We start from the raw sequence: 18737 nt of genomic DNA on the forward strand, positions 1-18737 counted from the left end.
AGATTTTATTGTGACTATTAAAGCATGTCGAGAGGTCTACTATCAAACCCCGCCAACGTATAATAAGGCGGTGCTAGCGAATTCCTCCCGCTTTCGTTTCTCTTGCACGCTTTTTAAACCGGAGTACCATCAACATGGAAATGAAGATGGTACCAGTCTTGCGTGCGACAACTAATCAGAGTTAGTATAAAATTAATGTGGTATAATATCTATTATTTATTAGTATTTTGTCATCGAAAAGATAGGTGGCACAGGAATCGTACATTTTACCTTTATGCTGTAAAAATATGAGTTCGGAAAATTGTACGCTTCTAGTCGGCTATGTGGAAAACAGCGGCAAACACATTTTGAAAATACCCTATTACCCTGGATTATTTGTTAGTTTGGGTTAGTTTAGGTTAGGTTAACCTAACAAATAATCCAGTATATCGGCTATTTTCAAAATGTGTTTGCCGCTGTATTCCACATAACCGAAAACCAACAGAATACAAAGGAAAGAAAGAAGAAAATAGGAAAGTAAGTAAATAAGAAATACAATCATATTGTATGATATATTTATATAGAATTCCGAATGCTTCAAAAGTAGGTTAGCAAGTAGATGCTCGTGAAATGCTCTACAGACAACACGTCATTGTTCTCAATGCTATACAGTCATCGGTACGACAGTTCACAGTGAACTGTGTTACAGCGAACGGCATACGTATAATTTACACATAACTGTAAAAATATAGTACGTCCAAATAGCGTATTTAAAAAAATATCTCATTCAAATACATAAAATATTCATTTCATTCTCATTTAATTTTTATTCGATTGAAATCATTCAAATTTGATTTTCTCAAAACATACAAATCATCGATATGTACTAATGAACAGATGTATTTTACCCAATGCGCTAAAATAATTGAAAAAACGACACATGAGTTTGACCCAGCTGTGGAATTCAAACATACGACCCACGCATCAATAGGTGGTTCTACAATCAGTTTGGCAATGCGTATTTTGCAATATAAATCAATCACATCATATCCCAAAGGTAATGTAATAATTTAATGCTGGAACTGAGATAAATGCCTAACACAAGCTCATCATCACAGATAAGATAAGGTAAATCGAACCTGAAGAAACGCGGCACTGTCGGTCTCCTTCAGGGCTTCGATGCAGAACTGCAGTAATCCGGTTGCGCTCTGAAGACGTCTGGTGCAGGCGCCCGCTTGCTCTCTCAAGGCTTTCACTCGGCTGTCTCTGTCATTTCTTATCGAGTCCAAGAGCACATCCCGCCGTTGCCTGATGGCTTCGATGAGTGAGTCGCACTGTTCCGTTACGATGCTTTCAAATTCGGTACAAGAGTCCTGTAAAAAGTATAAATCTTAGTGCAATCCATTTAGCATCATTTACAAATCGTCTCTGTTCTGGCAGAACACACTAACTTGAGAATAATAGTTTTGAGTAATTTGACTTTGAAGTTGTTAAAATGTTTGAAATGGTCTATCATGTGAGTTTATTAAGTAATCGTAAAAAGGATGACTTTAAAATAAAGACTGTTTATTTATTAAGAAGGTTTCCAGACGGTAAAGTTTGAAATAAGGAACAATTTGGTATAACTAACTCAATATGTCATTTTTTCGAATTAGTGTCTTCTGCCAGAACAGTGACGAAATATTGTAGTAAACAAAGGGTCCAGAGTGTAACTGGAGGGCCAGTATTGTTGGTGTATTTAACCATACCACATTGAAATATTGAATTAATATTTAACGACTGTTAATGGGTTAAGTTAGATAAGTAAATAATAATAAAACTTGGTATTGCGATAAAATATTTGCATTGCATAGATAAAAACGGGTTAAAGTAATCTTTCGAAAAGCCATTAACATTATTAATGGCCATGGATTGTATGGAAAGCATTATACAGGAAATGAATAACATGATTGGTGAAAAATATTTACAAACTATGTATTTAGTTATTATTACTAAAGTAATTTACTTGATGGTATCAACATTAATGTTATGTACATAATATGTATGTATGTCAGTGATCATTGACATGATGTGATAGTAATAATAATCAGTTTTGTCCTATTTATTCCGATGTCCCTTTAAAGCAGAATCCAAAATGAATGGAATTAAGTAGTACTATATAATATGTATTGTGTTCTATTGTATTTAATACAACTATACAAATACATTTAACACCATAGAAGAAAATAAAAATATTAATAATGAATGATATTGATGGCTAAATGCAAAGATGTCACTATTAAGTTAGCCTAACTAGGGACTTAATGCATAGTAATATTTTTTCAAATATGTGGGCTTATCCATTGGTTAAATAAGTATTCTATTCAGAATGCATGTTGCCTATGCAATAATTTCTTCTCTTTATTAAATTTTCAATGTTATTTTCACTGTTAAAGGAGGAATTCAGATATACGAAATGGTTAACTGTACTTTAGTAAATAGCAGAATAATACTAACTAACTTATAAACTTACATTGACTTTATCGGCAAGATTTTTCACTCTCTGTATATAATCAGTCATGGCGAGAGCTTTTTCAGATAGCAGCTGCAGGTTATGAGAAAGTTCAGTCTGAAAAAAAAGTTATAATGAATTTATTAAGCAAAGCTGAAAATTTCATTGTCGGTATAGTTGACCCTCATTCATTGCCACTACGGTGAGTGCGAATTCGTTAGATATTATCATGATCGATTTTTAATAATATTTTTTATCCCACACTTGTTTTGACATGACCACACGCCAGGAATCGTCTATTGAATGGAATCATGAGCGTACAATCTTTAATCGATAAAGTGAGGAGCGCGAGTGAAACAAAAGTAAACCGAGACATCACACACAGGCCAAGCAGGGTAGACCAGATTCTATTTTGCGATGCAGAACAAAATGAATGATTTTTTCATATTCTTGTAAAGTTTAATTACTTCTATTTTATGTTTTGTTATTTAGTATATTAATAAAGTGTTTTTTTTTAATCCCCATTTACTTAAATCTTTAATTTCGAGATACTTGTTTTCATAATATCAATAAACCAATATATGATTCTATCAAAAGATATAAGTAATATAGGTACTTATGTTTATGTGAATATAAAGTATTTTTCTTGGGTTATTTTTAACTCAACACAAACAAAACATCAAAAGTTAAAATAAAGGTATTTGAAGTTATACTTCTTTTGGTGCGTTTGGGAAAACAGATCAGAGTGTATTTTTGGCGTGTGACGAAGTTGAGCGCGCCGATGTAACACAATTTATTATTATGATTAAATTCATTTTGGTCTCAGGGGTACATGCGCATAGTATCATTTAGTTAGTCATTCAATACAACCAAGTAAACAGCATGTGTTGTAAACATAACCAATATTGTGACATATAAATATAGGTATATGTTTATAAACAAATTTCTAAAGACTAACATTCTACACTGTTAATTTATATTTATAAAACATTATTTATATGGGAGTGTATATATATCTTTCATAGTAAAGATTGTGTATCAAGATTTGAGGCTATATTTATGTAAGTATTATTTATGAGTAAAATTATATATCAATAAATAAATAAATTTTGTGAATGTTGAGTTGAGTTGAGTAAATAATTCAAAAAATATATTAAAAATTGATTTTTTATTAATTCATCATGGGCACTTCTGAATTGATTATAACAGCTGTATGGCAAAGATGAGTTTTGGTCCAATACAATAATTAAATTACAATTATCATGTGCTATATGAGACACAGATGAATCGCGTACGTTTTCGTAAACCTAATCCACTGTATTATTAATAGACTCAGGTAATGGCTTATTTTGTTTTTTATACCTGTCATAATATCATATTTACGTAACCATTGATAATCTATTTTGTTTTTTGATTTTCTTTGAAATTTGATAACTAAATATAAATTATTGCATAATTATACTGGGACTATTTAGAATTAAAATACCACTCTGTCAGATGTCTGTCATATAGTGTCAGGTCAAATTCTTCAGACATGGGACGACTCTCTAAATGGCATGTCGTTAATTCCGCGACAGGTAGTCATTATAAACTAGATTCTTACCCTTGGAAAATAAATCAATCCAATATTTATTTATTACAGCACGAAAATAGTAGCGGAAAACCACAATACGATTCTATTTAGTTAATGAAAATTCAATATTAAGGTATCAAATTGTGTATGTTTGCATCGCCAGACCACTTTGTGACTAATATACAGTCTTAATAAGACCCGGGAAAAAGGGTTACTGTCTGTGGTGAGACAGTGTAAAATGGCATGTTTTCGTCACATCTTGATAGGTAGTGTCTACTCGACGGTAATAAAGGTGGATAGGCCTGGTGAGACATCAGGAGAAATCGTGGTAGGCCTTGTTCCAAAAGCAATTTTTATTGGATATTGTGCATAATGCATGTACATATTCGTTTTGGAAAGAAATGAAGGCCTTTGCTAAAATGGTTGTATGTGTATATGAGACAACAATAAAATTGGATGTCAATGTAGGTAATTGGGTAATATATTATATAAATTTACATGGCCACCATAAAACATGTTGAATTGATTGAGTTTGGGAAAAAGACATGGCACTGAAAAGATGAGTGAAAGAGTCAGTGGAGTCCTTCAGTCATCAGGGCATCAACACGAGCCATAGACGATGGCAATGAATATATTATTTTCTTTAATAATGATATCAAACATTCATTGGGTATGCATGTAGGTATGTCACCATTGTGATTTACTACAGGAAATAATATAAAAGTGATGCTGAAGGTTTGGCCAGGTGCCAAACTGGTGGAAAGTTAATTTTACTTACTTAATTCCAAGAAAAAGAAATTAAAATACAATAAGCATACAAGAACAGTTGCAGCTGCCTTTCAAATTAATTTATTTTTTGTTCTGTACAAGTCCAATAGCAATAATTATTTGGGTCAAAAGCTGACACTGAAGAAAATTCACTATTGAATTTCTTCGAAGGAATGGTTTATTAACATTTAAATATCAAAACCTGCCTATATTGAAGACTCAAAATGTTCAGGATTAATTATTAGGTATAGTGGAACAATTTTATTTATCTTTGAACTTGCGCAGATTGCGGTTTCTTCTAGTGTGCACGAATTACATCATGGGTGGCCAACACGCGGCCCGGTAGGAAATAAGTAAAAAAAAATAGGTTGTGCGGCCCGGTAAGAAATCTCATTTTTTAAATCTGGCCCGGCTGCTGAAAAGGTTGGCCACCCATGAATTACATGAAGCCTATTCTATCAACTTCTCTTGCTCGGCATAGCTCCAACTACGTCATATTTTCTGTCAAAAATATAAAAACTTCTCCTTTTTTGCGAGAGGTTCCTCGTTACCATGGTTACTAACAAAATAAAAAATCTATAATGGGTCGATGACATTGAGCTACTTTACAAGCTGCTTGGTGGCGAATTTACAATCTGCTTATAAACTCGCCCAGTGTCATCATCGAACAAGCTAACAAGCAGATTGTAAACAATCTACCGAGAAAAGTTGACATGCAGTAGAGCGATAGTGGCGACCTCCCGGTAAAAAAACGAACTACGCCCTGAGCAAGTGGAAAGTTTTGAGTCATCATTTGAGACTCGCACGGTTTTAAATTCGCCAACAAGCAGCTTGTAAAGTAGCTCAATGTCATTGATGCTTAAGACACATTTCCTTTGTTGGTATTTGAGTTAAAAACCACTTTTAACAGATATTTGAGGGAGTGTGCTAAAGTAATAATGTTAGGTGTATGAATATGTAGACTGCTCAAAATAAATATATTGTTGTGACAAAGTTGAAATTTTACAAGGAAGTACACAATCATGAAGGTAGAAGTCAATGAATATGATGTATCTAAATAACAGGTAGTAAAGAATCGGGCTAATTCTACCAGTAATAAGTATACTCCAAAACCTAGAAACAGTTGACAAGTTTGTAGGTATATTATCTGGGATCGACCATTAGTGGAAAAGGGGGATGTGAAGCAGACTTAAGAAGGTTCACACAGATTGCGAAAAATGCGATGACATGTTTGCTCACTGTATGGAAGGATCGGGGAATTTCAACTGCCATAAAAATGATGCTTGTGCAAACATTAGTGTTCTTTATATTTTTATATGGGGTCGAGTCATGGACCCTAAAGGCAAGGAGGTGGAAGGCAATTGATGCCTTTGAAATGTGAAAGTGAATGAAGAACACAATATGGTGACCCAAATATTAACAAAATACCTATAACCTCAATTAAGTATACGGAGGCCCATATGACATGAAATTATGCATCACACCCCCTTTTTTGGGCATATTGGTGACTAGATTTTGATGTGTATACCTTTTGAGTTTTGCAGGCCACTGCTAGCTGCTGTACATCATGGGCAACGTGTCGTTCTTGCAGACAACGGGAGCATGCTGGTTGTCGACATGGCGTGCAATGGGCAACGAGAGGGGCTCCATTATGTTCAGCGCAAGTCGCAGTGGAGCCCCTTCTCTTAGCAGGACTGAGCGTATGTCTGGAAAGCGGTCCTCTGGAGGGATGACAAGCCTCCCTACAGCCCTCGCAGTATAAAATTGCACACTGTTCACAATGCACACTTGCAACATTCGGAGGATCGCCTTCGCACATTTGACAGTTCTGTGCGGACTCATTTTTACCGCACGATTCGCCGAATTTATCAATTATAGTTAGCATAACACGGTACTTCGGAAGATTATTCGCCCCATTCTCGTCGAAATATACCGGTTTCTGGCACATGGGGCACGCTAGGAACAATGCCGTCGGAGGAAAAACTACCCCGTTGACGGTCGATCCGACGTAGCTGCTCGGCCGAGAGCTGCAAACCACCCCGCTGTCCGTTTCGCTCAGGATGGAGACCTTATCGGCCTCTTGGTAGTCTCCTGAGCTGGAGGACGCGACGCTGTCGGCCTCGCTCCCGGACACCGGTTGCTGCAATCCGAGGGCGCACGTCAAACATAACGCGTGACCGCAGGGCAAAAGAACTGGTTTCTCGAAAAAATGTTTACACGCAAAACACCGTAATTCTTCTTCCATTTCGAAAGATTACGCACTAATTCGCAGCGGACATTCTGACACACTTTATTTTTGTAACTTACAACGCCGTTTCTACATCTTATAGATTATGGAATGGTTTTACTATAACATCACTTTACTATCGTAACACTGTAAACACACAATAATACTACACGAGCAGAGATTCAAAATAGTATCAAAAGCTGCGCGACGGATTATAAATGGAGGGATTGAATGGTCGTGTATTATAAAATATATAAGTACGCTTTACAAAAATCTAAATGTCGGAGTTTGAGTAATTAAAATTATCTTAATAGCTACACAAAACATAAATCACAAAGGGCGGGTCAGCGACCCTCGCCGTCAAACAGCACGAATAAATTTTTACTCAAATTGAATTTCAATATTGCCAGCCCCAAATTTTCTGCCAAACGATGTATCTTTGCATAAGCATCTACCTACTATTATTGCCCAACATTCTAAAAATAGATTGAACTAGAAAAATATTATTATGCAAAGATGGTTTATTTATAGCAGTGTTTGATCGGTTATTAACTGACGTTTATCAATGAAAGTTCATATACCTAATTATTTTGAACATCATATTTTCGTACTTATTGTATTTTTAATATTTATTGTGATTTTATATGAAACATTGATCAACTACCTACTAATGAAATTGAATGTAAATTATCTATTAAAAATGAAATTTAAAAAATTCACGAACATATTTTACGTAGGTACAGTATAAAACTATAGTCATAAAATTAAATAATTTCGACTATCGTATTTTCATATTATAAAGGTAAACTATGTGTGAATATTTTTAAAGTGGCATCACTAAGTTTAAAAAAAAGCAATGTTTATGTTCTGTACTGTGTTTCTGTAGCGCCCAGTGGATGACAGATCGAAAGAAAGTTTTTTCATTTTCATTTTAGCCACTTCGGTGCAATGGATTCGTAATTTTACATCGTGTTTTCTGAATATCCACGGATTTAATTATTAGGGTAAGCATCATCGTCATTTATTCATACACAAATTTGTGATACTATACCAACACCCGGCACAAGGAAAACGCGTAGAAAAGTTAACATCTATGAATGATTATAACACTGTGTATATTGTTGTAATTTGTAAATTTTCAAGCTAAGTATATAATTTACCCTATTTTATTTTGGTAAATGTGCCGCAGAGGTGGACATGAGATTTTACAACTTTCTTTTTAGACCAAACCAAACCTAACCTAACCTAACCTAACCTAACCTAACCTAACCTAACCTAACCTAACCTAACCTAACCTAACCTAACCTACCCCAACCTAATGTTATTACCTCATATCTTATAATCTTAGTTTGTGATAATAGTGTATCAAAATGTTTGAAAATTTCAAATTTTCAATTAACGATTACTGAATCGAAAAGCCGATGCGCCGACAGAAAAAGGTATTTATTATAATTGTCTACATGGAATAAACTGTTTTCATAAAAAAAAATATAAAACCTTGTGTCCACCTCTGCGGCACAATTACCTTTTTTTTTTCAATTTACCTTATTTAATTATCCTATAGGTGATAAAAATTGATAAACGGTTTGAAATAATAAATTTATTAAAAAAAAAAAAAAAACAATCTACTTTTTTTATAGGTTACAGTAGGTAGTTAGGTTGTTTGGGTATTGGTTTATTTTCAGGTCTTAAATGACTATAGCCACAAAACTATACGTTAAACTTTCTGTTATCTTCAATACTAAAGTGGTACTAAAACATTAGATACAACTAAGTACTTATCTTTCTCACCATCATGGTTGGGTATACTTATTTTTATTATTTACTAGCGAGTACCCGGCATGCGTTGCAATGCCACTCGAAAGAAATAAAGTGTTTTTGTTTTAATTCTGTTTATTGAAGTGCTTTTGGATACACAATATCTTTTGTTTTTCCGTCTGGTGCATACACAAATAAATCAGAAGGTTTTCCAACGCGTAAGCAGACCACATACAGCTGTCCATGTGAGAAGCATGGATTTTCCAAATTTGGTATAGGAACGCATACGAATAGAAGAAAAAGAAGATAGTTATACTAATTCAGAAACCTTCGCGGGCGTGCGTACAACAACTGACCAAAGTTTCATAACAATCGGATGAATGGTATAGGAACGTATACGAATAGAAGAAGAAGAAGATGGTTGCACTAATTCAGAAACCTCCGCGGGCGTGCGCACAACAACTCAACAAAGTTTCATAGCAATCGGATGAATGGTATAGGAACGCATACGGGACAAACAAACATTCATTTTTATATATATAGATATCAGAGGCTTCCAAACTATTTCGTATCATGGCGCTTTCAAAAAATGCGTGCAGGGGGCATACACAGAAGAAGTTAAACTTCAAAATAGGCGGTGACAAGAATAATAAAATAATAATACATTTGGACAAATATGGATTTCTGATATAACACGTAAAACGTAAATACCTATTATGAAATATATAAGTTTGGTTCTTGTCGGTTTAAGGGAAGCCAGCGATAAACAAATTTTGAAAATAGCTGATATACTGGATTATTTGTTAGGTTAGGTTAGGTTTTCATTCTTGAATTCATGAATTTTGCCAAAATCGGCTATGAAAATTAGCACGGTTCCCGCCTGGCTTCCCCTAAACCAACTTGTACCATAAATTTTAATTCTACGATTTCCATCGATTTGATTTACATAGTTTGGAATGCTAGAAGCAGACATAATGAGAAAAAAGTGTCAAATGTTGTTTTAATTGTTATTTATAATGTTATCAGTCATGCTCCCATCCCGTAGCATATTTTGAGCTGAAAACGAATAGTTTTATTTAGCAAAATGTATTAGAACCACATTAAGTTCACTTCTCGTGTAACACGCCACACCACCAACCTGACACGTGTGCACTGCAGTGCAGTTATTACAATAATTGAATAATACATCTTTACACATACATTTTATTATTTCGGTTGCGATAAAACGTACTACCAGCAGTAAATCAATGCACGTACATGTAAACGGGCTATTATACCATTTTTATTAATAATTCACTAATGAGTTGTGGTCCAGGTAATGGAAATGGAAAATAAAACTTATTTATACAGTAGTTCAAAACAAATAATATTTACATACTCTCATGCCATTCTTGTAACTGTCCGGACCTAAGTAGTTTCCTTACGATTTTTTTTCTGGTACACAATCGACACTTCAGAAAAACAGATTTGTTTTTTCTCTCCAAGTGTCCATGGGTTTGCAAAGTAAAAGTAGCTGATGGCAGCTGCGATTTTGAAAGTAGATTTGCGACTCTGCTTTTGTGATTTCATGAAGGTTTCTTAGATTAGGTAGCTTTATAGGGGGACTTTAGACAATCTTTTCCTGTTGTTTTACATTTTTTGTTATGTTCCTGTATTATACACAGATGCCAGCATAATGTTTTTAACCTTTTCTATGTCTCACGATATTACTATGGCATTATCTGACACACAGATGTCACTGTGTGTTTAATTTTTTAGATTATGCAAATCAATCGATAGTGGCTAGTAATTTGAGTTTAAAGACTGACAAGATAACTCGCGAAATTTGTATGTGTGGCCAGTCAATCACGGCCTCATAGAGCGAGAAAACTTGCTGAAGGCATAGAACCGGTTAATAATTATTAACAAGATTTTAGACATTTTTTCGTACATCATTGGAATGGGCTTCTGCGTTGTTAACAATAAGATTTTGATTCTTTTACAGATCTTTGAAGTCAAATGATTTTCAGGTGCATACGTTAAACACCATAAATCAAGGAGGAGAGGATCAATCTCAAAAGATGTCTAAAGTCTCTGCAGCAAACATAGACAAGATGCGAAACACATTAACTGGTAAGTTGGCCCTATAATTTGAAAATGGTGTAACCAGTGAGTAAGTCTCAGGAGATTATAATTCATATGAATGTTGAAGCTCCACCATAAAGCAGTGGCGAAGGGTGGAGGTAGGCTGTGGAGATCTGATATAAATAGTGCACATTAAAGTTTGTCTGTCATAGGTGCTTATTTGTTTTCATTGAATTAAGAATACAATTTGCACATGGTATTGGTTAGTTTTTAAAATTCAATTAAACCCTCCCCAAAGCAAACAGTAAAAGATATTAGATAAACAATAGTCTACTATCCATAAAATATTTAAAATTACCAAAGTGGACAACTAAGAACTTAGGTGAGTGGAGGGAGCTAGGGGAGGCCTTTATGCAGCTGTGTATGATGGTGGTGATACATATATTTTTACGGGCACAATATTATTTGTCGATGTGAAAAATATGAATGTTCGAAATTGTGCTGTAATTAACGATGGCCGGAACGGATAGTGGAAACCGTGTAAGGAGTGGCCATATAATGAGGTATAAGTGTGTTATGTAATGTAATATTGTTAATTATCTTTGATTTTTTTCAGAATTAGGTATTTACGAAGTTGGAATGGGTGTTAAAGATATGGAAGATCTTCTAGCCGCAATACAAAATTCACAAGCCTCTGCACGCGAAGAGGAGCTTGTGAGGGAAACTCTCAATGTAAATAATTTTACTCTATATTACATAATTTAATCTCTTATCTTTTACTCATAGTAATACTCATAGAACGTAACATTCTTTATTGAACATACATAATTTGAAAACACCTCAGATACGCATATTTTTTTCTTTTTTTCCGACCGTGTCTGATCCTAATAGGATCATATGGGCCTCCACATAGTGAAGGTTTATATTAACAGATTATGTTTTTTACGAGAAATGGATGTCAGCCACTTGCTCAACCTATTAGGTCTATACCCTGACTCACACACAAATTGAAAAACAATATGTATACTTGCCAAACCCAGGATTCGAACCTGAGACCCACGGCGTGATAGTCCAACGCTCAAGCCGCGCGACCACTTAGACCCTATAGACTTTCAATTCTTCAATTGAGTATTTTTGTATTAATCCATGAAATTTGACATGTTGATTAGGAATATTCTAAGAGTAATTATTAAGATATTTGGACGCTTCAAATCGTATCCAGGAACTCCTGCAACCCAAAATGGTGAAGAAAATTTAAATTTTATATAGTCACCGTCTGATTTGATTGATTTTTAGTTGGCACATATATTTTATGGTGCACTTATTGTAACAATAATTACAATAAGTTGTTGTTATTGTTGCCCTAAGTGCAATATTTTAACAGCACCTCTCTTGCTGCTGTTAAAATATAGCACGTATTGCAACAATTGCAACAACTTATTGTAATTGTTACAATAAGTGCTAATACTTTGATACAAACCTACCCTAAATTTGATAATATTTATCACTTTAGCGGTCGATAAGTATAGAATAGATCCACTGGACTGTCAAAACTGTCTATCTCGGTGTAAAATGTATCACAGACAAGAGAGGTGCTATTAAAACATAGTACTTATTGTAACAATTATTATAACTAAATTATTGTAATTGTTACAATAAGTGTTAATAATTCGATACTTTCCTACCCTATTTAGCTGCCATAGCAGACCGAAAGCAGCCTTGTGTATAGAATAGACCCGCTGGTCTAGTTAACTTTATACCATTTAACTCAATCTTTTATCAAGACTATATAAGTATAAAATTTATAATGTTGTTGTACTATAATATCATGATTATTTATGTTAAATGTATTGCGGTGAATGAATCTAAGAAATTTTCCAATTTCATATTCTGTTGTTCCTGACGTTGCACGATTGATACCCAAGCACGAATCAAATCGCGAGAATACCTTTTAATAATATTTTTATATAATCAATGACATCTGACACATTTGGTTAGTTTGATTAGTTGCAAAAAACACCGCCACTATCTAATTTGCCCAATGCATGAACTAGGCAGAAAAATTACTGACGAATTCGCGCACTCGGCAGATAATTTGCCTAATTCATGAATAAGGCAATGGGCTTGCATTTTTCATGATTTAGGCAAAATTTTGCCCATTTCATATGGTAATAGTCAATTTCGCACATTCGGCGTAACATATACATAATTGTAGTATTTCTGAATAAACTATAGTACCTAGAGGAACATTTTTCGTCTTGAATTCTCTAAAATTATAGTATTTTACTATAATTATAGTTGGAAGTCTATGAAAGAATGACTGGATAACTTTATTCTGTTGGTATATTTTGGCGTATTATCTATGAACTGTGACAGCACAAATAATTCCATTTTTAAAAATATTATAATGGTGATCACTTACAGAAACAGATGAATGTTGTGTATTGTATAAGTGCAGGTGTGAATAATTGTTTTGATTTATGGTGAATGGTTTACAATCTATTATTAAATTTTATTGATGGCATTGCCAGGTTAGATGACTTGTATGTAGGCATTCATATACATCAGGCATGTCCAACACGTTGATTGTGTTGAGTTGAGTTTGGTGAAAATGTAAATAGAATAATGAGGCAGTTCGTGTGCTCTCATCGTATCATTTAATTCTTATTCCATCACTCACGGCTTGCAAAAGGAGTGAGAGATAGAGAAAAACCGAGGCATAGTTTTTTTACCGTTGCGGAGTAAGCTCTTTGTACAGTAGGAGGATAATTTGACAATGAGTGCCCAAAATAAGACCAAATTTTCACGACAAATGGGAAATTCACTATTTATTTGTGATAGTGAAAGACGGACTCGGGCAGACTAAGTTTGTATAAGCATGGTCGTTGACGAGGGGCTATTATTTTTCACACACTGCGTCCATCTAATATTATATCAATGCATGCAGGCATCTCTCATTTTTGTAGTAATAGTGTATGATTTCTTTTTAGGAAAGTGCATCAGAACCCCTTAAAAAGGGCATGCAGAGGAAATATATAACCGCTCTGGAGCGCCGTATGCCTTGGAGCCTGTTCCCGATACCCGATCAGCTCTCTATGGAACAAAAAGTCCAAGTATTGGCCGCCTATAAAGAACAGCAGAACATCTGCAGATACCGCAAAGCGAAGACGTCGATTGTATTCGCTGAGTGGAATTGCCCCTTTAGTATTCAGATATCGAAGCAAAGTCAACTCGTTGACGTTAAATCTGGCATGCATCACACGAGAAGCGGGAGAGTAATAAGAGCTGCCCCGCATTACACGGACGACGGATCCGATTCAGAGGCCGGTAGCGTCATGAAGAAATGCAGAAAAAAACTAAAAATGAACACGAGTAAAGAATATATTATTGCAAAGTCCAGTCTGTTTCGCGATACCGTCTCCCCTACCGCCGTAAAAGATGCAGTCATGGACGACGCGGAAGCGGTGGCTAAAGAGAATGGACAGAAGCTGTCGAAGAAAGTAACCGGTAGTAATTGGAATAAGAGGGTGTCTGATGATACGGTCGAGAGCACCGAGCCAAACGATGCAGTGATCAGGGACTTATCGTCTTCTCCCGAGATTACCTCGTCCAAGATGACGGTCGTTGCACAGGTTCATAGGGAATTTATGACCCCTGAGAAAATTGTGGCCGTCAAAAATACTCACTGTGATAATATGGAAGATGATCAGGTAATTCCGTCAGTAGTAATGATGATAATACAGTCGAACTTAGTTATTATGAGGAAGATGGGACCGACTAAATTTGCTCGTTATAAGCATTACTCGTTATATCAGAGAATAGGTATTTTTAAATGAGTGGTTATATAACACAAAAAGTCGCAATTCAAACAAAAATACACAATTAGAATTTTTCCCCGAAACAAGTATGGCATTCATAATCTACAAAAGAAATGGTTTATTGTAATGAACGCTGGTAGGTACCTACTGACTTCACAAACCATGGATTTTTAACATGCAATTTCAACCATATGCGTGGAAACTTTTTCAATATTGTCGGCGAAACACCAATTAGGTAGGTACTTGGACACTTAACTAGTGTCTTAAACGTATTCCGATTCTGGCCGCATCCTGTCCGGTTGGATTTTATTGCTTAGGGTCGAAATGTTTTTAAACGATCGACACATTAACAGTTTTAAGAAAATTTTTGAGGATATTTTAGCTCGGTATATCTGATGAGTAGCTCGTTGTAAAAGTGGATAAATGTATGGAGAAAATCATAAACTAAAATGTGAACGAATGTTTCCTCGTTTTATCCAGAGATCTCGCTACATCCGTGATCGTAATAACCGCGCTCGACTGTCTTTGAATTATTATCGTATTGTATCGATTATAAGACATAACATTTTTTCCTATTCCGGTGTCTCTTATAATCGATGGCATCTAACAATCAAAAAATTTAATGTTGATATTCGAGAATTAAAATCAAGCGATTTAGCCCGGTAAGGGATGAGATTTGAGTGCCCTTATTTGCTATTTCCGGTGCACAGCATTACTTGAACCTTGATATCTCAGAATGCAGGGCCAAGTAAAATGTTTGTTATATACCTATTTGGGCCAATAATTATGGTAGCGCTAATCCCAGACAAAATTCCAAATGGAGAAAATCATAAACTAAAATTAATGTCAACGAATGTTTCCTCATTAGATCCGAAATCTTGCTAAATCTGTGATCGTAATAACCGAGTTCGACTGTATTAAGATTACTATGGTCAATGATTAAATTAAACTTCAAGTTGTTTTAAATTGTAGCTAGTTCACATGACGTCTTCTCCCGAGATTACCTCGTCCAAGATGACGGTCGTTGCACAGGTGCATAGAGAATTTATGACCCATGAGAAAATTGTGGCCGTCAAAAATACCCACTGTGATAATATGGAAGATGATCAGGTAATTCCGTCAGAAGTAATGATGATAATACAGTCGAACTTGGTTATTACGATCACGGATATAACAAGATCTCGGATGTAATGAGGAAACATTCGTTGACATTAATTTTAGTTTATGATTTTCTCCATACATTTATTCACTTTTATAATGAGCTACTATGGTCAATGATTATATTAAACTTCAAGTTGTTTTAAATTGTAGCTAGTTCACACGTGTCTCCTTAGATTTATTTGCTAGGAAAACTCCACTATTCCAGTTTAACGGCCCACATGCTCAGCGTACGTCAAAATGGAGCTTTTATGCTATTTTCAAAGCATAATCCTGGACATTCCTTAAACGTTGTAGATAATCTATTTACATAATTTTGAAGCCTTATTATCCATTATATTTATTTTAAACATTTGATGACTGCATAAAGTATTTTTATTACATAAAATAGTATTCTTTTAAACCTCTCGCTCTAATGTTTTAGAATATAGTCATATTTCAGTACGTCCATGTGAAGTGGTGTTAAGATTTTTTATGTTTATTAATTTTTAAAACCATTAGTAAAATTTATGTCGACATTATTATAGTGAAATATTTACAATAAAAAATTATATTGATAATCTCTGTGATCCCAAATTTGACAAAAATTATGCATTTTATTATTCAAAAAATGGGCAAGATTTACACATTTAAAGATACTGATTATAAGCTATGTCTTTGACCATTCAAATGTGATAAACATTCTACGAATAATGTTTGCTAATACGCCATTTCTATTGGCATTTCCCAGTGGCTAAGCTACAACATACGGCCGTGGCCATAAATTGACAAACGATAAATGAAGTAGGGAGTAAGATCATGTTAACGTGAGTGTTTGACATGTCACATGTACCTAATCGAATTTTTTTTTTCCGGTTTGGTACATGTTCAAACACGCGCGTTAATATGATCTTACTCCCTACTTCATTTATCGTATGTAAATTTATGGCTACGGCCGTATGTTGTAGTTTAGCCACTGGGAAATGCCAATAGAAATGGCGTATTTCAAAAAAAAAAAACCTTATTCTTAGGTCAATAATTATTAAAAAGCAAACATTATTCGTAGAATGTTTATTAAATTTGAATGGTCAAAGACATAGCTTATAATCAGTATCTTTAGAATTATCTTAAAATGTGTAAATCTTGCCCATTTTTTGAATAATAAAATGCCTAATTCATGTCAAATTTGGGATCACAAAGATTATAAAATATAACTTTTTATCGTAAATATGTCACTATATAATGTTAACATAAATTTTACTAATGGTTTTGTAAATGCGTTAAAAAATGAATAAATCTAAAAAATATAAACACCACTGCACATGGATGTACCGAAATATGACTATATTCTAAAGCATTAGAGCGTGAGGTTTAAAAGAATACTATTTTATGTAATAAAAATACTTTATGCAGTCATCAAATGTTTAAAATAAATATATAGGATAATAAGGCTTCAAAATTATGTAAATAGATTATCTACAACGTTTAAGGAATGTCCAGGATGATGCTTTGAAAATAGCATAAAAGCTTCATTTTGACCTACGCGGCGCACGTCCCCCCTTAATGATAAATAAACTAACCAATTATACGTTTATACCCAAATTGGATAAATAGTTTATTTTTCAATGCTTTCATAAAGCAATACTTACCTATCAAATTCTGAAAAATGTAATTCACTGTCCTTTTTTGAGAAGAATGTTTTTTTAATCTCAATTTCTTTGCAGGAGCTAATCAAAGAGGTGTCACTTATAACGAGTGGAAAACTTTTTCAAGAAACCTAACATTTTTGCCTCAATTCTAATCAATGCTTATATGTAGCTTTTTATCTAACTAACACTTGAGGCGTCTAATTCCAAAAAGCGATAAGTCCACATTTGGTCAAAATCGAGAAAAAAATACGCACGTATTCTTTGTATAATTTTACACAATATGTATTGATCTATAAATTCCAAAACGCGACATAACCCTACGAAAAAAGATATTTTAAGTCTCGATTTATTATAAAAAGCGCCAAGTCCGTGTTTCATATTATTTAAAGCTTGGTTGATTTTGCGCGTGTTTAAGTCAAAACCAATAAGGGAACGTTCAATATTGAAAAGGGCGTCTCCCATGCTGTAGCATCTGGTAAACTCATGACAGTGCCACGGAAATATGTGCCTTATGCCGAATAAATTAAGAAGTGAGGTACAAGTAGAGCTACGTCTAATTTTATTTTGCCTATATTTATTACATTTAAGAGTTTATCGGCTGAAAAAAATTGCCATTTGGTTCTAATTCCGACATAGAATACAACAGAAAAAATAATCTCACGTTAAAACAAATAATTGAAGCTTGACACATAAAAACGTTGTTTCCCGAAAATATTGAATTGTGGACTTGTCGCTTTTTGTAATTAGACGCCTCGCTTCATGTTTATTAAAATTGTTTTTTCCGTCTGTTGCAGGATTCTTTAGGTGTGAGCTCAAGAAAAAGACCAAAAAGGCTAAAATTAATAGCAAAAGATGAATAATACGCACAATTATTATTTATATCATTATCTTAATTAAAATGTTATGTTGCAAATTTATAGTTTTTAAAGTAATAAACGCATAATTATGTATAGAATATAAGTTTATTTTCACACATCAAGACAATATAATATCAAAAGGAAATTAGTTATGAATGCCATCCACTGGTGAAACTATTTCTTTTATTCAACAAATAATTCACAAGATTTCAGAATGTACTATTCTTCATATTGAATTTACATAATTTAAACATAAAGATCAGTGACTTCCCGTGGGGGTAGGCAGATTGAGCGACGCTTGGGGGCGGCAGTTACTCGAAGGGCGGCAAATCGAAGAAAATCATTTGGAATATATAGAAATAGGAGAACCTAAACTTAGTAATAACGAAAATATCTTTTCATTAAAAAAATTAACT

At 34.2% G+C, this 18737-nt stretch overlaps 2 protein-coding genes across 3 annotated transcripts in view; one reads left to right on the forward strand and one right to left on the reverse strand.

Moving 5' to 3' along the window:
- The window catches only part of Trim9 (E3 ubiquitin-protein ligase Trim9), a 30741-nt gene extending 23350 nt beyond the window's left edge, over positions 1–7391 (reverse strand). The window contains exons 1-3 of the mRNA XM_085960317.1: positions 6340–7391; positions 2492–2587; positions 1119–1352 (exon numbers count right to left, since the gene is read on the reverse strand). Of these exons, the coding sequence (XP_085816443.1) occupies positions 1119–1352; positions 2492–2587; positions 6340–7056 (1047 nt within the window). The 5' untranslated portion in view covers positions 7057–7391. The remainder of the gene's footprint in view (positions 1–1118; positions 1353–2491; positions 2588–6339) is intronic.
- A 516-nt stretch (positions 7392–7907) lies between these two features.
- Positions 7908–18492, forward strand: LOC147078671 (uncharacterized). 2 transcript variants are annotated; one of them, XM_085957564.1, is made up of 6 exons: positions 7908–8042; positions 10781–10908; positions 11477–11592; positions 13851–14570; positions 15651–15788; positions 18259–18457. In XM_085957564.1, the coding sequence occupies exons 2-6, from the start codon at positions 10857–10859 to the stop codon at positions 18322–18324; spliced, it is 1092 nt and encodes a 363-aa protein (XP_085813690.1). In that variant the 5' UTR covers positions 7908–8042; positions 10781–10856; the 3' UTR covers positions 18325–18457. The 2 variants fall into 2 exon arrangements, with proteins under 2 accessions (XP_085813690.1, XP_085813697.1); XM_085957571.1 differs by lacking the exon at positions 15651–15788 and having other exon boundaries at positions 18259–18492.
- The last annotated feature ends 245 nt before the right edge of the window (positions 18493–18737 follow it).

Source organism: Rhyacophila brunnea, unplaced genomic scaffold, assembly GCF_057557595.1.
Source record: "Rhyacophila brunnea isolate RB1 unplaced genomic scaffold, BYU_Rbru_1.0 scaffold_11, whole genome shotgun sequence".
NCBI classification, from domain to species: Eukaryota; Metazoa; Arthropoda; class Insecta; order Trichoptera; family Rhyacophilidae; genus Rhyacophila; species Rhyacophila brunnea.